This window comes from Bos indicus, chromosome 3 (assembly GCF_029378745.1).
Source record: "Bos indicus isolate NIAB-ARS_2022 breed Sahiwal x Tharparkar chromosome 3, NIAB-ARS_B.indTharparkar_mat_pri_1.0, whole genome shotgun sequence".
Classification (NCBI taxonomy): Eukaryota; Metazoa; Chordata; class Mammalia; order Artiodactyla; family Bovidae; genus Bos; species Bos indicus.
The window spans coordinates 106,740,977-106,760,212 of NC_091762.1; the positions used below are offsets into that span (position 1 = coordinate 106,740,977).

Below are 19,236 nucleotides of genomic sequence, written 5' to 3' on the forward strand. Positions count from 1 at the left end.
GCATTCTTATAGTGGGAAACAAACCAAACAGGCAAACACATATGTGAATGACATGATTCCAGATAGTGAGCCTTGAAGACAAGAAGACAGAATGGTGTGCTGAGATGTACAGTGCTGGTAAGCTACTTTAAACGACTTGGTGGTCTAGGAAGGCTTCCCTCAGGAGGGGATCTATCTAAAGATGGAGTGCTCCATAAATGTTTCTTGATTTAATACACTACCTAGAGTATAAATGTCAAGAGGGAGAGAGGGACTTCATCTGCCTTGTCCGCCACGGTATCCACTAGCACCTTTATCTGGTGTTGACATAGAGTGAGCCCATTTCTTTGAGTAAATATATAAATACTATTATCTCTTCATTCATTTAATCAAATCAATGATCACAGTGACAGTGATGGTGGTTCCTGGTATTTATGGAAGAAGGGATTATATCTTACAACACCATGTCCACAGGGACAGTCCCACATGGAGTAGATTTGTCCCATGTACTGCATGACTTTCAAAGGACCTGCTGGATCCTCATACAGAGGAAAAATCTTTTTATAACGATTAGATCTTAGACTGTGACTCCCTTTTACATGGGAACAGAACAGATTCTATGTCCTTAAATATCAACTAAATTTCCAGGAAGACCACAACCTTGTAAATAGAGGGATGACTGTATCTTGTTTTATTGAAGCTTTTCCAAAATTTGTTCATCTTTCCAGAGCATCTCATCACCCACGGGTACTACTGCAGGAGTAGCTGTCGTGTTTCCGATGCTTCTACCTTTAAAGTAAAAGTCGCTCAGTCGTGTCCGACTCTTTGCCGCCACGTGGACTGTAGCCTACCAGGCTCCTCCGTCCAAGGGATTCTCCAGGCAAGGATACTGGAGTGGGTTGCCATTTCCTTCTCCATTACCTTTAGGTCCCAGTAATCTAAAAGCTTCTTTATTTGGGCCCAATCATGTACATGGAGCACCTATTATGTAACTATAATGTACTTATATCATCTTTATTTTACACTTCGGCAAGACATTGATTACAAACATGATGCGCGCGAGCGGGTGACATTATCCTTACTTTCTAGTCACAGACGAGCGGGTGGTTTACACTCCAGCCTTCCGTAGGGAAAGCGGCGCTTGGGTCCGGCAGAGGCCCCAGCGGAGCGGTCCTCCGAGCGCCAGGGGTCGCTGTGGCGCCAAGCGGCCGCGCCGGGACGCTCTCGTGTGGCCGCCCCGCCTCGGGCCCCCGGGCCGAGTGGGCGGGCACGACTGCGCCCAGGTCGCGAGGCGCCCTTCGACCAGCAGCGCCCGGGGCGGGCGGGTATAAATGGAGCGGTGGCTCCCCTGGCCGCCTCTCTCCGCCCCGGGTCGCCGCAGCTTCCACCACTTTCGGGCCTAGTAGCCTGAAGACAAAAAAAAAAAAAAAAGAAAAAAAAACCCGAAAACGCTTTAAAATTTAAAAAAAAAGAGAGAGAAAGAAAAAGAAAAAAACGAATCCTCTTCGGAGAAACCGCGGGGAAGTCACTTTCGCACGCTTCCGGCCTGCCCGCCGCCGCCGCACCTGGGCGTCTGTCGGTCCCCGTCCGTCGGTCCGGTGGTGAGCCGCCCGCGCGCCCGCGTCCACGCGCCGCCGCCCGGTTGCGCCGCGTGGCAGCCCCGCGCCCGCCGCCCTCGCCCCCCGCGCGCCAGCCTCCCCGCACCACGTGTCCGCGCTGCCCTTCGCCGGCCCGGCGTGGGAGGCGGCTGCGCGCTCGGGCCGCCCGGGGCTTGCCGAGTCGGCACCGACAAATATTTGGTTTCCCTCTTCCCCGGGCTGCTGTAATCTTAAACCACCGGGAGCCCGAGGCCTATATTTATAGAGAAACGCGCGTCCCGGAGGCCGCCGTGGGCACCGCTGGGTTGCCTCTGGAAATTTTTTTGTCATTCGGAGGGGAGTCCCCGTTTTAATTTTTTTCCTTTTTTTTGAAATTGGGAGCTTCAGACCAGGACAGCTGAAAAATTAAAAACTCCCAGGGAGGGCCATATTGTTTTTGAGAGCCTTTTGTCTGCGGTTTGGCAGTCTCGTCCGAGCCGTCCCCGAACTCCTCTCCGGCCCTCGGAGCCGACTCCCAGCTTCTCCGAGCTTCACTGCCACCTGTGAGCCGCGGCGTGGGCCACGGCTCCGAGCGGAGCCCCCTTTGTCCTGTGCGGTCCCTCTTAAGAAGTCCTCCTGGCGGGGCTCGGGGTGGTGGGGGCTGGGGAGATGAACGCTGCGGCCAGCAGCTACCCCATGGCCTCCCTGTACGTGGGTGACCTGCACTCGGACGTCACCGAGGCCATGCTGTACGAAAAGTTCAGTCCTGCGGGGCCTGTGCTGTCCATCCGGGTCTGCCGCGATATGATCACCCGCCGCTCCCTGGGTTATGCCTACGTCAACTTCCAGCAGCCGGCTGACGGTGAGTACAAGCTGTGGCCACAAACCTGTGGTCTCTCAGGAGACCCTGGGGGTCCTTCTCCAGGCCGGTCCCCACCCCCGGGGAGGGGGCATTGCAACAGCGCACAGAAGCCGTAGTGGGGGACTGGCTGCGGGGGTTGAGAACCCGGGGTCCTGGCATCAGATGACTAGAGTTTCAGTCTTGCTTCCACCACTTGCTAACTGGGTGACCTTGGGCTAATCAGTGGTGGGAGGAGGGGGTGTTGGAGCCCAAGGAGGACCAGAAGGAACTTGCTGTCATTCCGTGTGGGGGTTGGGGGGGTCTGCTCTGTTAGAGCCTTGGCCACAGGCTCTGGCCCCTCACAGGCTTGAGGAAAAGGTAGGATGATTAAAACACAATGTCTTCCAAAATTTTACATGGCAAAACTGCTATCCCCTCCCCTCACTTGACCCTGAGCTTAAGAGTCTTTGGTTTTGTGCTGATGGATCTTTCAGGGCAGGTAGGAAGCAGGGGAACAATGCTGTGTGTTGAACTTGAGCAGGCACTTGTGTTAGCACCAGGAGAGTGTGGTGCCAGGCCAGCAACATGGGCTTTGGAGCAGGTTGCGCAGGTAGTCAGGGAGGCGCCCCTTGGAAATCCGCTAAGCTGTTGGGGATTATCACCTCACCTGTGGACAGTGCTTTACACTTGTCAAAAACCCTTTCACTTCGTCTCATCTGAAAAAGATAGGACTTCCGAAGAGGAAAAGGAACTGCGGAAGGTTGGAGGCTGTGGAAGCTGGGACTGTGGGTGCAGTGCTCTGCCAGCCCTGACTGGGGGGCTGGAGCATGTTGAGGTATGCTGCAGGCCTGGCCTGAGTGAGGCCAGAAGAAACCTAATCGGGGGCTGCACGTGACTCCAGAACGGAAGGGAACAACTGTAGAGACAGACCATTACTGGGAGAAACAAGCCATCCTGTGGCAGAGGATCTCCAGGTCCCTATTTTTGCCCCCACTTGGTCCACTGTCCGTGAAACCCACAGAATGTCACTTGCCCAGGATGCAGCTGAGACCAGAGAAGTGGACTTGAGAGACCAAGCACTGCTCCGGTCAGTTCAGTGGGCTCTGGGGTTTTTCTGGCCACAGGGCACAAGGAAGTAGCTAAGTGTGGCCTTTTTAGGGGGGAGCAGTGGGCCCATTGGCTCTTGTCAGCCTCCTTGACTCTTCTGAACAAAAGTCCTGTCATTTAGAGATAGTAGCACAAGCCATTGGTTAGTGTGTCTGCCAACACATACCTCTGCAGGACCTCTCCCTGCTATAAATAAGTGCAGCCAGATTTGTCAGACTAAGCCGACTTGCCTTGTGCAGTGCTGTCTGGAAATAGACAGGAGCTGTGTTGAAATGGGCTTCTTCCTTGCTAATTCATGAAACACAGTTTGGGGTCGCAGGCTGTGGATCAGAGTCCTCACAAGCGAGCCCTTCTGTCCTGGACATTTGCTGCCGTCTCCCCTTTCCCTGACCACCTTCCCTCATACTGAACGAATCTAGCTGAGAACAGTGGGAAAGGTGGTTGGAAGTACTGAAAAGGAGCTACTCTGCTGGCTGACTGGACAGATGAGCTTGTGGAGGGGCAGAGTTAGGGATCTTGTCCCTGTTTTAAGGGAGATGGTGTCTTGAGGCAGGGGTAACACCCCCTACCCCCATCCCTTCATGGAGGAGGAGATTCTGGGTGATGTCAGTGCGTAAGTCAGGAAAAGTGGGTCTGAATCATTTACTGCCAGTGAAGAGAAGTGTTCTGCTGACAGATGGTGTGTACCTGGATTTGGTTGAGAAGTGAAGGAACATCCCAGAGCACTGGGTTGAGAACTTGATTGGGCACTGGGACATCTGGAATTCCTGGAATTCCCTGGAACTTAGATGGAGGCTTGATAGCCTAGAAACCACCAGGTGCAGGGCCTGCGTGCGCTGGCAACTTAGACAGCGAGGTGTTGCGGTTTCATCCTGCTCATTCTGATAATACAAAGGATGTTTCCATGTGTGACCATCGTTTTGATAATTAAGGGTTTTTGTCTGAATTTTCCTAGAAATTAAAAATACAGGAAACTGGGCTGAATTCAGATAGCACATTTTCCCCAGTTGATCACAGGATTTTTTAGTCATTCGTCCAATAGACGAGTTATAAACTAAGTGACAGCTAGTTGATAATGCTGATGCAATATGTTACTGAAAAATAATCAGAAAGTCGGCCATTAGTTTCTTAATCTGTAGTTAGCTATACTGTTTAGCCGTCCTGATCATAAGTTTGTCCATTTGATAAGATGGATCATTTCACCTCTTCCATCTCCCTCCCTGTGGGTAGTAGGCTGCATAGGCTGCAGAGTCTCTATAGATGATGAAGCTTAATCAAATGTAAGGTGTTATCATTTGATCCTGGTGCCATAAACGCATTTAGATTATCTTGTCTAACTGCCTTAGTCCAGAGGCACTGAGACTTCTGCCATGCAGGAGGACGATTCGCTAGAACTTCTGTCCTCAGTGGTGTTGCAGGCTAGAGGAGATGGATGTCGTTTAATTTTAATAGAATTCCCTGTATCAGAGTGCTTACCTTGAAAAGTCCTGGAGCTATCTGTTCCTGGGATGGTGACAGTCATTTAAGTACGCGAGGTAGCGTTTTATATCCTTGACGGGAACGTGTTTCTGTTTTGCAGCTGAGCGGGCCTTGGACACCATGAACTTTGATGTAATTAAGGGAAAGCCGATCCGGATCATGTGGTCTCAGAGGGACCCGTCTCTGAGAAAATCTGGTGTGGGAAACGTCTTCATCAAGAACCTGGACAAATCTATAGATAACAAGGCACTTTATGATACTTTTTCTGCTTTTGGGAACATTCTGTCCTGCAAGGTAAACACTGATTAAATGATTTCCAGCAGAATAATTAACTGAATCATAAAAACAAATATTAAGTGGGGAATTGCCTTGGAATTGGGTGGCCGGGTATGATAATTTTCAAAATGCTGGAAATGGCTCAGAAGTCTAAAAGTTCCCTGTAGATAATCTCAGTGCCACAGCCCAGCATAAACCAGCAGGTGCTTTCTTGTCTTTGTTTATTCTTCCCTTTGCCTGAAATATCCTTCCTGTTTCCTAACTTTGGGAGGCATCAAAAGGTTCTCTTGGGGGGGAGGGTAGCAAGTACCCGAGCAATGCCTGGTCTCCAGGAAGCTGTACTTAGTCATTTTAGAAGCATGAATTCACCCTCTTCCTTCTCCATGCACCTGTTTCTCTGGGGGCATTTTGTGCAACTTGTGTGGTGGTGGTTTGCATAGCTGACTCCACACTAGACTGAAATTCTGTTGTGGGCTTGGAAAATGGTTTGTCTTTCTGTAACCTTGTGGTTTTGTACCCAGATATCAAAATATTTTTTTAATGAAATAAAACTTTTGGAATAGAACACAGCCTAATGGTGGCTACCATTTGTAAGTGGAGCATCACTAGGTACCTGCTGTAATCTCCTTCCTTTTGACCATGGATGGTGGGCTAGAAGCCTCTCAGACTCAGGAGCCCACACAGCTCTCGAGTCCTTGGAGCTGGGCAGTGGTGCTGAAGTGGCTTGCCTTATCTTTGACAGGTGGTGTGTGATGAGAACGGCTCTAAGGGTTATGCCTTTGTCCACTTCGAGACCCAGGAGGCTGCCGACAAGGCCATCGAGAAGATGAACGGCATGCTCCTCAATGACCGCAAAGTGTGAGTGTCCCAGTCCGGAGCGACAGCCATCGCATGAGCCAGCCGTGGCCCCACCTCGGTATAAACTGGCACACACAAGGCGGCTACTGGTTCTCTCGGCCCAAGTGTGGCCTGCTCCTACCTCTCCACTCCAGGGCTGGTGAGTCTCCCTGCCTGAGCCATGGCAGCCCTTTTGACTCGCCAAGGTGGGCTTCCAGCCCAAGCCATGGCCTGCCTGCCGCCTCTCCCTTAGAAGCATCCGTCTGTGGGTTTTGTGAGCATTGACAACAGGGGCTGGCTGGAAGGCAGCTCTTGAGCCCACTCTGAGCAGGGGTCTTGGCCAGCAGCAGAGTGGAGAGGGCCCTGGACTGACCAGAAGCTGTGTACTAGCCATGTGACCTTGACCTTCCATGACTCAGGTCTGTCCGTGGGGTCACTCGCTAGGAGTTGATGCCAAATTGTCCCCTCCACTTGGCTAACTTATGAGTCAGTGGCCTTCAAAATACTAGGCTGGCTCCACAGTAGCACTTTAACAGTGAAAAATCTCATCCCGGTGCAGAAGGCTGTTCATAATAGACCGTGTTGCTTTGGTGTGGTTACTTTAGAGTGGAGAGATGGTGATCTTAGTTAAGTCACGCAGAGAGAGAAGGGACCATACAGTAAATCTTAGTTATGACAAGCAAAAGTCTTTTCTGTCCATTGTGTTATTGAACGGACCAGGGAATGGGTTGCCTCAGTGGTCAGGTCTTCTAAAGGTATCACTAGAAAGAAATCTAAAAGATTTTTAATGTAAGGGTACCTTTTCCAGTTAACTGTAAGCAGCACCGAAACGAATACAGTGAAAAACAAAGGCTGCCTCTTGGTTCACTCCAACAATCTCATTCCTAGGATTAACCACTGTTAACAGTTTGGTTTGTATCCTTCCAGACCTTTTCTATGCATTTACATAGATGTACAGAAATGAACGTTTTAAAAACATGGTCATCAGGTTTCTTCACGAAGGCAGTGTGATGTGGTAGGAGGGGCCCTGGCCTGAGCCAGGAGCCCTGGGGCTGATCCTCGAAGGATAGTCCCGCCTCTTTCTCTTTCTGCTGGGAAGTTGGGGCATCTCTGAGCTTGCTCTCTTGGTGGTTGGAGGGGGACTCATGTTTTAACCTCTCCTGTCAGCCTTTAATCTGCATTCCTTTGGGCCCCTGGAAATCATGTTTTGTTCCTCTGAGTGATGAGTATTTTTCATGGTTTCTTTATAGGTTTGTGGGCAGATTCAAGTCTCGAAAAGAGCGGGAAGCCGAACTTGGAGCCAAAGCCAAGGAATTCACCAATGTTTACATCAAAAACTTTGGGGAAGAGGTTGATGATGAGAATCTGAAAGAGCTATTTAGCCAGTTTGGTAAGTCAGGGTCCCTTGCCCGCCTGTGTCCCACCAGACCTGCAATTCATCTTTTTACTTAAGAGATGAGGGCATCTAGACCCAGAAGTAAAATGCCTTAATGACAAAGGCCACAGGGTAGATAGGAATAGAGCCCAGGCCTCAGCTCTTGGCTTCATCCTACTCCGTCCCATTCCCAAGACCATCTCAGCAGCTTGGTCAGAATTAGAAGGCCAGGCATGGTGCCTCTTGAGTCCTTCTGGCCTCAGCAGGAGCGTCAAGTGAGCTCCCTAAGAAGCCTCTCTGAGCTGTGGTGGAGATGCTGTGACTAATAGTTCTGTCCTTTGGCAATAGGTAAGACCCTAAGTGTCAAGGTGATGAGAGATCCCAGTGGGAAATCCAAAGGCTTTGGCTTTGTGAGTTACGAAAAACACGAGGATGCCAATAAGGTGAGAGTAATATGAGGGTTGGGGAAAATTTGTAGGGAGTGGCCCCAGCGTGTGGGCAGGGTCTTACCATCACATAGGGTGGAGCTGGCATTCCCTGAGAATCTAGTAGTTATGTGCAGTCTCTGTGCTCTGGAGTTATCTTCCCGAGGCATTTCACATAACTTTTCAAAGCATTTGGCATGTGCCTGTCACCTCAGCTCTTCAGGCCTGTAGGTTGAAAGTGTAAGGCAGGGGTTTGTGCCCACGTGTAGGTGAGGGAACCAAGAGCCCAGAGTCGCTGATCTGTGAGCAGTAGCCACTTCTGGGGAAAGCGTTGTGCTAGGCCCTCAACACTCAGTATCACTCAGTATCCTCGAAAGAACCCAAGAAATGTAGTGACAGCCAAATTATCAGCCTAGGCTCGTGTCTGCTATGCTTGTATTTATACAGCTGTACGATTTTTTCACTGTATTATCTCGACCAATGACCTATTTAAATATTAACCCTATTTTACTGATGAGAAGGTTTGGATTGGCTTAGCTGACTTCAGAGGGAAGTTAGTTTTTAGCCCTATAGGGAAGATTTCTTTCTCTCAGAATATTTGGTGGGATTTAACATACCTACAGAGCAAGGCCCCTGCCTCTGCATCTTGGTTTAAAGTCATGTATTTCCTCTTCAGGCTGTGGAAGAGATGAATGGAAAAGAAATCACTGGGAAGGTCATTTTCGTTGGCCGTGCACAAAAGAAAGTGGAGCGGCAGGCCGAGTTAAAGCGAAAATTTGAACAGCTGAAGCAGGAGAGGATTAGTCGCTATCAGGTGAGGTGGTCTCAGCCCAGCCTGCCAGCAAGGATGTACCTCCAAGTATTGGCAAAAGCACCCTTTGATTGGTAGGCTTTCTCTTTGGGGACCACGAGTTTGCTCTTCTGATTTCTCCCAAGATCATCAGGTTTAAAAGGATATACCTACCAGATATAGCAGCAATTCTAGGACAGGGACAAAGATTTAAATTATTTGTGTAGGGACTCTGTTCTGTGTACTTAAATGATAGCCATTTGTCTGGAATGGTGGTGAGGCGAGCCCTGCTGGGGCTGGTGGCGAGCCTGCGCAGCTGTGAGGAAGGCTGGGACTGCATTGATGGCCCCGTCGAGTCTTCAGGTGGCCCTTCCTCAGCTTAGACCCTGCATCAGGGTCCCCAGCAGAGTTTGGGAGGACGTGGAGCTGGGCGCACAGCTTCTGCCTCAGTGGCAGGTGCTTGCCTGAGAATTCGCATTTCTAACGAGTCTGGGGATCACATTTTGAGAACCAGAATTTCAGGGCATGTGTAACAGAGATCTTTCTGCTTCAGGGGGTGAATCTCTACATTAAGAACTTGGATGACACCATCGATGACGAGAAGTTAAGGAAAGAGTTTTCTCCTTTTGGGTCAATCACCAGTGCTAAGGTATTTGATACTGAGGTTTGGGGATTGAAAACAGAAGTTATAATCCTGTAGAAATTTATTGCATTTATTTCATTGAAGGGATAGGATCTGAATTTTGTTCATTTCTGAGAGTAGCTACCACATTGGCCTAGGAGTTTCTCCTGGCCTCACTTACCATCTGAGTATGCGCTCTGGAGAAGGACAGTTCACTGGGTTAACGTTGTGCTGTCCCCCAGGCCCTGGCGTGTGGAGGTGAACCTGACTCAGTCCCTCTCTTCCAGCCCCCGAGAGCACCTGAATCTTTCCCATTCTCTGCTGCTTCGTGCTGGTGTGGGGACAGATGGTGCTACAGTATGAGCAGAGGAAATCCAGACAGGCTGTTAGCCATTTGTCTTGGGGCCTGTCTCTACAACTCTGCCACACTTCTCAAACCGGAGGTGTTTTGAGGATTTTTCGAATTGGGTCTTGTAAGAAGGAGAGGAGAGTAGAAAGTTTGTTTTTCTGTGTTTTGCATTTGCTTGATTTTCCTTGTTAATTATATCAACTGAGTTAGCCAGGGGGAGTAAGTGCAAACCCCCTTGTAAAAATAAGGAGCAAGAGAATACTGGTTAGGTGAAGATGTCACACCATGTCCTAAGTGCTCAGCGTTTGTGGTAGGAACTGGTGGCGCCTGAAAGTTTGGGGCAGAGCCTCATACGGACTCTCTTCCCACTTCATAGAGGTGTAGCCCACATCACAGAGTCCTTCAGGTGACGAGAAGGGAGGCCAGTGGGCCAGTTAAGATTTGGCAACCCTGCCCTGGCCCTTAGCTTGTCACTCAGAGCCCAGGAGCGTTATCAGTGGTAGCAGGGTGTTGGCCAGAGGCCACCTTCAGGAATTTCCTCAGTTCCTCGCCCCCTCCCTCTTATCACCCTCTTGATGGGCCTCCAGTAGTGTAATGAATGATAGATAGTCTCTTCTAGCTACCCAGCACAGGAGTCATGATGGTATTTGCCAGAAGAGAGCAGAAGCACTGTGTCTTGAAGTTTGCTGGGTGTCATTTCCGAGATGAGGATGTCATAGGACTTTCACATGCATTATTGGTCCACCTTGTTGGTAGACAGCTGTTGGGTGGTTACAAGTCTTCACTCCCCAGGCGCCTCTTTAGGAAATTTTCCAGGCTGTGAGCTAATGATCCAACCCCACATAGTCACATTGCTCCCAGTGCTTCTGAGGAGAGAGGCTGGGAAGAGCAAGAAATGAGCTGCTCAGGCGAGGAAAACGCCTTTTTTTTTTTTTTTTCTCTTTAAGCAGTATAGCATAGAGATTACAGAGCAGGGCTCGAATCCAGCTCTGTCTCCTGGCTGGTTGTCTTTCTGCTGTGTTTATTCCCATTGAATTGAGGGTGGCACACATTGATTTTACAACTCCTGAAGTTCAGTTCACCAACGTCTTAGGCAGATGAGTTCTACAGATAAATTGCTTGACGCTGCTGTCCAGATCTCTGAGTTCCCAGAGATAGCTATGTCTCTGGGTTTCAGAAAACATCTTTGGGTTCCTGCTTCAGCCATTAGGCATCTCACAGTATTTGGGAATTTCAGTCACTTGGGGATCTAAAAAAGCAAAATGCTTAGGTTCTCCCTTTGGTGACTCAGTTGGTCTGGGGCCCATCATGGGACTGGGCTGAGATGCCCTGACTCGACCTGGCAACTCTCAGAGTGGGGAGCCCAGGTTTTAACACACGGACACTTTTGTCCTAAGTGGCTGGTCTTGTTTTTGCAGGTGATGCTGGAGGATGGGAGAAGCAAAGGGTTTGGCTTTGTCTGCTTCTCATCCCCTGAAGAGGCAACCAAAGCAGTCACAGAGATGAATGGACGCATCGTGGGCTCCAAGCCACTTTATGTCGCTCTGGCCCAGAGAAAGGAGGAGAGAAAGGCTCACCTGACCAACCAATATATGCAGCGGGTGGCCGGGATGAGGGCACTGCCCGCCAATGCCATCTTAAATCAGTTTCAGCCTGCAGCTGGGGGCTACTTTGTGCCAGCAGTTCCACAGGTGGGTCTGCTGTCTGTTCACACCTCTTTGGAACCTGCCTGCTAACACCTGGTCCTACAGCCCACAGTGGTGGTGGAGATGGACTTTTGGATATTAGAGCTTTAGAATGTCAGAGTAAAGATCCTTCAGATAAAACAAGGAAGGACTTACTTGTGGTCGTGCACACACAGTGGCAGGGGTAGAGTAGAAGAGTCCCTGTTATCTGACTGCCCCTCACCCACGCCCTTGAGTAGAGAGTGCCTCTGTCCCAAATAATCAGCCTAGAGCCTGATACGGAGATGAGATGAGATACTACTCTAGTGTGGCTTCAGGTCCTTAAGTAAAAGGGCTTGGTTGCTCTTTCTTCCAGGCTCAGGGAAGACCTCCATATTACACACCTAACCAGTTAGCACAGATGAGGCCTAATCCACGCTGGCAGCAAGGTGGGAGACCTCAAGGTAGGTGGTGGGGAACAGTGGTCTGATCCTCCAGGATGTACCTGTCCTGGGCTCCCCCACCTCCCCTCCCTGCCTGCTCTGGGGTACAACCTAGGTTCTGGTCCATGTCATTCACCAGTGATGTGCGGTTTTTGTCTCTTCACAAGGCTTCCAAGGAATGCCAAGTGCTATACGCCAGTCTGGGCCTCGTCCAGCTCTTCGCCATCTGGCTCCAACTGGTAATGCTCCGGCCTCTCGCGGCCTCCCTACTACCGCTCAGAGAGTCGGTGAGCAAACTGGCCTTGAAGTGTGGCCCGGGGAGGAGGGAGTCAGGACGACTAGGCTCTGCCCAGGGTTGGTCCGTTCGTTGGGCTCACCGTGTTGTCCGGTCCTGGTTCTGTAATCTTAGCTGTGTGCTTAGGTAGGTACTTGAGCAGCAGGAAAACAACCTGTGTTCTGAGTGTTGGTTCCTTTTAAGATTCTTTGCCTCATCGGTGACTCTGTGTGAAAAAGTTTAAGTGTAGAAATGTGTTAGCTGACTGACTGCAGAGGCAGCCTGTTCTTTGGGTGGGGTTGGGAGATTCAAGGCACTTCTTTGCAGATTTATGTCCTGTATTCCAACCAAGAGGTGGCGAGAGTTGTATGTTATCTGTTGGCTTTTCCTCGAAAGTAGCGCTAGTGGCCCCGTGTGTGCTGTGTGAACATGCTTTGGAATTGCTCCTTCCGTGGGACGTGGCCAGTTGGACGTCTGCCGCCAACACTGATGTGCATTTGCTGGTCTGTTGTAGGGTCTGAGTGCCCGGACCGCTTGGCTATGGACTTTGGTGGGGCTGGTGCCGCCCAGCAAGGGCTGACTGACAGCTGCCAGTCTGGAGGTGGTATTGGATGCACAGAGAATGGGGAAAGATGGGATTTGACGGGTCTTTGCCCAGACCGTTGGGCTTTAATTTCACTTGTCCTTCTCCTAAGGTGTTCCCACAGCTGTGCAGAACTTAGCGCCTCGTGCCGCTGTTGCTGCTGCTCCTCGGGCTGTTGCACCTTACAAATATGCCTCCAGCATCCGCAGTCCTCACCCGGCCATCCAGCCCCTGCAGGTGAGGTCTACCAAACAGAACCCTAGAAGGGCTTCCCCTCTCTCCCTGTGATTTCAAAGCTGCCTTGCTTGGATTCCTTTACTAGGTATTAAATGCCTGCTCTGTGTTGGGGGGCTGTGTCCTGTGGGGGACTCTAGTGGGAGAGAAGGGGCTTGCAGGTGTTCTTCCTGATGAGAGTTGACTCAGCAATGCCCCGGAGGAGAAGCCTGCTTCCCGCTCTCCTCCTCACCATGTGCAGGGGCTTTCGCAGCTCTGAGCTTCCATTTCACTTTCACATCCAGCGGCTGAATTGATCCTTAGTTGCTCTGCAAGGTAATGGGGTGAACATCTTACAGATGAAAGGCTTGGCTTCAGAGGTATTAGGGTGAGTTGGAGGAATTGGACCCGGATCCCAGGGTTTCTGAGCTGGAACTGCTGTCTCTCGAGCTGGGCCCCTCAGGGAGGTCAGACAGGGAGCTTGTGATAGAACTCTGCAGTTTGCTTGGGGGAGTGCTGCTGGGCCTTGTTTCCTCCTGCTCCATGCTGTAGGTGGGAAATTTCCCAGGAGGCCCTATGTGAACTTTGCCTACAAGGCCCTTCTTTTAAACGACTGTGACTGGTATTGACATTATGAGTTGACGGTCCTCAAGCATTTGATATAGTAAACAGGTGGTGCAGTAAAGGAGGTACAGGATGCAGTTATAAGCATTTTGCTATTTCTGTCCTTTCACCCAGTTTCTACTGAAATTCACCCCTAAAGGAAAACTTTTAGCAGACAACTGCACATACCAGTGTTCACAGGACCTTGTTTATTATCAAGGCTTTGATGCCTTCGGTAAATTATGATCACTGGCCTTGAGTCAATTAAAATTACTTGGTAGATGACTGCCTAGCACTGTAGGTTTTTCGTAATCATTTCCCTTGCCTTCGAGTAGTGTGCCATTTTAATTGGTTGTTGGTTTTTTCCTCATACCACTCTCTTCCTCCCTCTCAGTCCGCCAAGACTGAAGTCAGTTCCCCGACAGCAAGGACAGCTGCGTCCATCTCCTCTTTCACTCAGTAGACTTGAGCGGTTGGGCTCATGACCGCTGTCACTGTCCTTTGCGTGTGTTAACCTGCCGCCTCTCCTGGTTCCCAGGCACCCCAGCCTGCGGTCCACGTGCAGGGGCAGGAGCCGCTGACCGCCTCCATGCTGGCTGCAGCACCCCCCCAGGAACAGAAGCAGATGCTGGGTGAGGGATCCATGCGCTTGCAGAAGTGGGGGGTGGGGAGGGGGCTGAACTACTGATCTAGACGCCAGCGTCCATCCTCTACTGGGATTCCACTGGGTTTTTCATGGAATACCTTCCCACAGGTGAACGTCTGTTCCCACTCATCCAGACGATGCACTCGAACCTGGCTGGGAAGATAACTGGGATGCTGCTGGAGATCGACAACTCAGAGCTGCTGCACATGCTGGAGTCCCCCGAGTCTCTCCGCTCCAAGGTGAGCGGGTTCTCAGATCCTCTGGCCTCTGCTCACTGGGTTCAGGAGGACGAGGGGCAGCCGTGAACACCCAGGAGTGGCAGAGAGAAGAGTCTGCTACCCCCATGACCACTTCCTTGGTGCCTCACCTGTGACCTAAGTACTGCTGGGTTGTGGGGATCTGGGAAAGTGGTCAGCACCAGGAAATGCCCCACGGGGCCTGGCTCCAGGGAGGGGCAGAGGAGCTCTCCTCAGATGTCACTGACCACCTGGACATTTCTCACAGGTGGATGAGGCTGTGGCGGTCCTTCAGGCTCATCATGCCAAGAAAGAAGCTGCTCAGAAGGTGGGCGCTGTTGCTGCTGCTACCTCTTAGACAAGGACGAACCGTATGTTTGGCTATTTTTCTTTTCTGCAATGATTTTAACTCCTGAATATCCCCCTGAAAGATAAACATGGGCAGAGGCAGGGGAAAAGAGCCCATGGTGAGGGCCGGGGCTGGAGTGATGGTAGGGCTTGTCCCGCTTGTTCACAGCCTGAGCCCTGTCACTTGGAGTTGAAGTAGGGATGCCCAGGAAAGGTCAGAGGTGGGGCTTTCCGTGCAGTAGCCACAGAGTCACTGGTTCTTAACCAGGGGTGCCTCCTCAGAGGACATGAGACATTTTGGTTGTCAAAACTGGGAATGTGTTACTGGTATCTAATTGAGTAGCGGGCAGGGATGCAGCTAAATAGCCTAAGATACACAGGAATATCCCCAACAGAATTATCTGGGCCAGAATGTCAGTGGGCACCAAGGCTGAGAAACCCTACTCTGCTGTGTTTCTGTAAGAGATTTCTGTGAGTCTCTGAGGTTTTTTTGATAGTGTATTTATTGTGTTGGCGCTTTGCTTTTCAGGATTCAAAAGCCAAATAAACCCTCATGGAGTTCAGCTCAAGGTTTGAAGACTTCCTAGCTTGTCCTATGGACCTCAACACCAAGAACCACAATTGCAAATTTAATAGGTCATTTTGTATCAAAAGGTCAATTATGAAGCACCTAGAATTTTTCAATTTAAAGAATATATTCTCTGGGTTCTGATGTGGCCCAGACAGTGTTAACTTTTTTTTCTATTGTGGGTTTTGCTTTTTTCCCCCCAGAAATTGGTTTTATTTGATGTACCCAAGTCTTAAGTTTCTCAATAAAGAAAAAAATCTCCATAAAACTGACTCTGTTTTTCTCAGACTGTAGTTTTCTGTAAATTCCAGTGTTTGCTGAAAACAACTTTTGGATGTAAATAAGGTCAAATGAAGTTCTGTGAGCAGATTGTTCTGGGTTAACAAGGTGTGTAGGACTGTCCCCTTGTGTTCTATTGTGGAAGGATGTAAACAGAAGTCTTTGGGATTGGAATGAAAACTGACCTTTTCCAGTCCTGTGGCCACTGCTGAGTTTTCCAAATTTGCTGGCATATTGAGTGCAGCACTTTCACAGCATCATCTTTCAGGATTTGGAATAGCTCAACTGGAATTCTATCACCTCCACTAGCTTTGTTCATAGCGATGCTTCCTAAGACCCACTTGACTTCGCATTCCAGGATGTCTGGCTCTAGATGAGTGATCACACCATCATGATTATCTGGGTCATGAAGATCTTTTTTGTATAGTTCTTCTGTGTATTCTTGTCCCCTCTTCTTAATACCTTCTGCTTCTGTTAGGTCCATACCATTTCTGTCCTTTATTGAGCCCATCTTTGCATGAAATGTTCCCTTGGTGTCTCTAATTTTCTTGACGAGATCTCTAGTCTTTCCCATTCTATTGTTTTCCTCTATTTCTTTACACTGATGACTGAGGAAGGCTTTCTTATCTCTCCTTACTATTCTTTGGAACTCTGCATTCAGATACTTATATCTTTCCTTTTCTCCTTTGCTTTTCACTTCTTTTCACAGCTATTTGTAAGGCCTCCTCAGACAGCCATTTTGCTTTTTTGCATTTCTTTTTCTTAGGGATGGGCTTGATCCCTGTCTCCTGTGCAGTGTCACAAGCCTCTGTTCATAGTTAATCAGGCACTCTATCAGATCTAATCCCTTGAATCTGTTTCTCACTTCCACTGTATAATTGTAAGGGACTTTATTTAGGTCATACTTGAGTGGTCTAGTGGTTTTTCCCTACTTTCTTTTAAGTCTGAATTTGGCAATAAGGAGTTCATGATCTAAGCCACAGTCAACACCCCATCTTGTTTCTGCTGACTGTTTAGAGCTTCTCCATCTTTGGCTGCAAAGAATATAATCTGATTTTGCTGTTGACCAGCTGGTGATATCCACGTGTAGAGTCTTCTCTTTTGTTATTGAAAGAGGGTATTTGCTATAACCAGTGCGTTCTCTTTGCAAATTTCTATTAGCCCTTGCCCTGCTTCATTCTGTTCTCCAAGGCCAAATTTGCCTCTTACTCCAGGTATTTCTTGACTTCTACTTTTGCATTCCAGTCCCCTATAATGAAAAAGACTTTTTGGGGTGTTAGTTCTAGAAGGTCTTGTAGGTCTTCATAGGTTCAACTTCAGCTTTTTCAGCGTTGCTGCTCGGGGCATAGACTTGGATTACTGTGATACTGAATGGTTTCCCTTGGAAACAGATCATTCTGTTTTTGAGATTGCATGCAAGTACTGCATTTTGGACTCTAGTGTTGACTATGATGGCTGCTCCATTTCTTCTCAGTGATTCTTGCCCGCAGTAGTAGAGTTAAATTCACCCATTCCAGTGCATTTTAGTTCACTGATTCCTAAAATGTCGATGCTCACTCTTGCCATCTCCTGTTTGACCACTTCGAACTTGCCTTGATGTATGGACCTAGCATTCCAGGTTCCTATGCAATATTGCTCTTTACAGCATCGGACCTTGCTTCTATCACCAGTTACATCCACGACTGGGTGTTTTTGCTTTGGCTCAGTCTCTTCATTCTTTCTGGAGTTAACTTCTCCACTGATCTCCAGTAGCATCTTGGCCACCTACTGACGAGGCGAGTTCATCTTTCAGTGTCCTATCTTTTTGCCTTTTCATACTGTTCATGGGGTTCTCAAGGCAAGAATACTGAAGTGGTTTGCCATTCCCTTCTCCAGGGGACCACATTTTGTCAGAGCTCTCCACCATGACCCATCTGTCTTGGGTGGCCCTACACAGCATGGCTCATAGTTTCATTGAGTTAGACAAGGCTGTGGTTCTTGTGATCAGATTGGTTAGTTTTCTGTGATTGTGGTAGTCAGATTCAGTCTGTCTGCCCGATGATGGAGAATAAGAGGCTTATGGAAGCTTCCTGATGGGAGAGTCTGACTGAGGGGGAAACTGGGTCTTGTTCTGATGGATGGGGCCATGCTCAGTAAATCTTTAATCCAATTTTCTGTTGATGGGCAGGGCTGTGTTCCCTCCCTGTTACTTACCTGGGGCCAAACTATGGTGGAGGTAATGAAGATAATGGCGACCTCCTTCAAAAGATCCCATGCATGCACTGCTACACTCACTGCCCCCAACCCTGCAGCAGGCCACCAGCGACCCACGCCTCCGCTGGAGACTCCCGGACACTCCGGGGCAAGTCTGGGTCAGTCTCTTCTGGGGTCACTGCTCCTTTCTCCTGGGTCCTAGTGCACACAAGGTTCTGTTTGTGCCCTCTAAGAGTCTATTTCCTAGTCCTGTATAAGTTCCGGCAGCTCTATGGTGTGGTTAATGGCGACCTCCTCCAAGAGGGCTTATGCCATACCCAAGTATGCTGCACCCAGGGCCTCTGTCCCTGTGGCAGTCCACAGCTGACCTGTACCTCCACAAGAGATGCCCAAACACAGCTCTGTCTGTCTCTGTGGGGTCCCTGGGTCCTGGTGTGCACAAGGTGTTTTTGAGCCCTCTAAGCATCCCTAGCAGGAATGGGGTTTGGTTCTAAATGCAAATTCACCCCTCCTACCATCTTGCTGGGGTTTCTCCTTTGCCCTTGGGTGTGGGGTATCTCATGACCGCTCCAGCGCAGCTCCTGACCTTGGATATAGGGTATCTCCTCATGGCCACTCCCAAAGAATGCTCAAACTACCACACAGTTGTACTCTTCTCACATGATAGTAAAGTAATGCTCAAAATTCTCCAAGCCAGGCTTCAACAGTATGTGAACTGTGAACTTCCAGATGTTGAAGCAGGTTTTAGAAAAGGCAGAGGAACCAGAGATCAAATTGCCAACATCTGCTGGATCATTGAAAAAGCAAGAGGGTTCCAGAAAAGCATCTATTTCTGCTTTATTGACTATGCCAAAGCCCTTTGACTGTGTGGATCACCACAAACTGGAAAATTCTGAAAGAGATGGGAATACCTGACCTGCCTCTTGAGAAATCTGTATGCAGTTCAGGAAGCAACAGTTAGAACTGGACATGGAACAACAGACTGATTCCAAATAGGACAAGGAGTACGTCAAGGCTGTATATTGTCACCCTGCTTATTTAACTTATATGCAGAGTACATCATGAGAAACGCTGGGCTGGATGAAGCACAAGCTGGAATCAAGACTGCTGGGAGAAATATCAATAACTTCAGATATGCAGATAATACCACCCTTATGGCAGAAAGTGAAGAGGAGCTAAAAAGCCTCTTGATGAAAGTGAAAGAGGAGAGTGAAAAAGTTGGCTTAAAGCTCAACATTCAGAAAACGAAGATCATGGTATCCGGTCCCATCACTTCATGGGAAATAGATGGGGAAACAGCGGAAACAGTGTCAGACTTTATTTTGGGGGGGCTCCAAAATCACTGCAGATGGTGACCGCAGCCATGAAATTAAAAGATGCTTACTCCTTGGAAGGAAAGTTATGACCAACCTAGATAGCATATTGAAAAGCAGAGACATTACTTTGCCAACAAAGGTCCATCTAGTCAAGGCTATGGTTTTTCCAGTGGTCATGTATGGATGTGAGAGTTGGACTGTGAAGAAGGCTAA

General features: G+C 49.2%; 1 protein-coding gene and 1 non-coding gene across 12 annotated transcripts; both read left to right on the top strand.

The window, feature by feature from the left end:
- The first annotated feature begins 1,256 nt into the window (after window positions 1–1,256).
- PABPC4 (poly(A) binding protein cytoplasmic 4) lies at window positions 1,257–15,507 on the top strand. 11 transcript variants are annotated; one of them, XM_019957767.2, is made up of 16 exons: window positions 1,261–2,418; window positions 5,084–5,277; window positions 6,002–6,117; window positions 7,347–7,486; window positions 7,820–7,914; window positions 8,573–8,710; window positions 9,240–9,335; window positions 11,076–11,348; window positions 11,698–11,770; window positions 11,932–12,051; window positions 12,553–12,639; window positions 12,734–12,858; window positions 13,976–14,069; window positions 14,192–14,322; window positions 14,588–14,690; window positions 15,197–15,507. In XM_019957767.2, the coding sequence occupies exons 1-15, from the start codon at window positions 2,226–2,228 to the stop codon at window positions 14,675–14,677; spliced, it is 1,965 nt and encodes a 654-aa protein (XP_019813326.2). In that variant the 5' UTR covers window positions 1,261–2,225; the 3' UTR covers window positions 14,678–14,690; window positions 15,197–15,507. The 11 variants fall into 11 exon arrangements, 10 of the variants coding, with proteins under 10 accessions (XP_070642882.1, XP_019813326.2, XP_019813328.2 ...); XM_019957769.2 differs by having other exon boundaries at window positions 11,932–12,003; XM_019957766.2 differs by having other exon boundaries at window positions 1,262–2,418; window positions 11,698–11,785.
- LOC139182391 (small nucleolar RNA SNORA55) lies at window positions 9,605–9,739 on the top strand. Its single transcript, XR_011566056.1, has one exon. It is a non-coding gene; the product is annotated as a small nucleolar RNA SNORA55 (small nucleolar RNA).
- Window positions 15,508–19,236: the final 3,729 nt, after the last annotated feature.

Coding starts and splice junctions, on each gene's coding strand:
- PABPC4 (XM_019957766.2), top strand. CDS start 2,226: ATGAACGCTGCGGCCAGCAGCTACCCCATGGCCTCCCTGTACGTGGGT. Junction 7,487..7,819: donor AGAGCTATTTAGCCAGTTTG/GTAAGTCAGGGT, acceptor CTTTGGCAATAG/GTAAGACCCTAAGTGTCAAG. Junction 11,786..11,931: donor GCAAGGTGGGAGACCTCAAG/GTAGGTGGTGGG, acceptor TCTCTTCACAAG/GCTTCCAAGGAATGCCAAGT.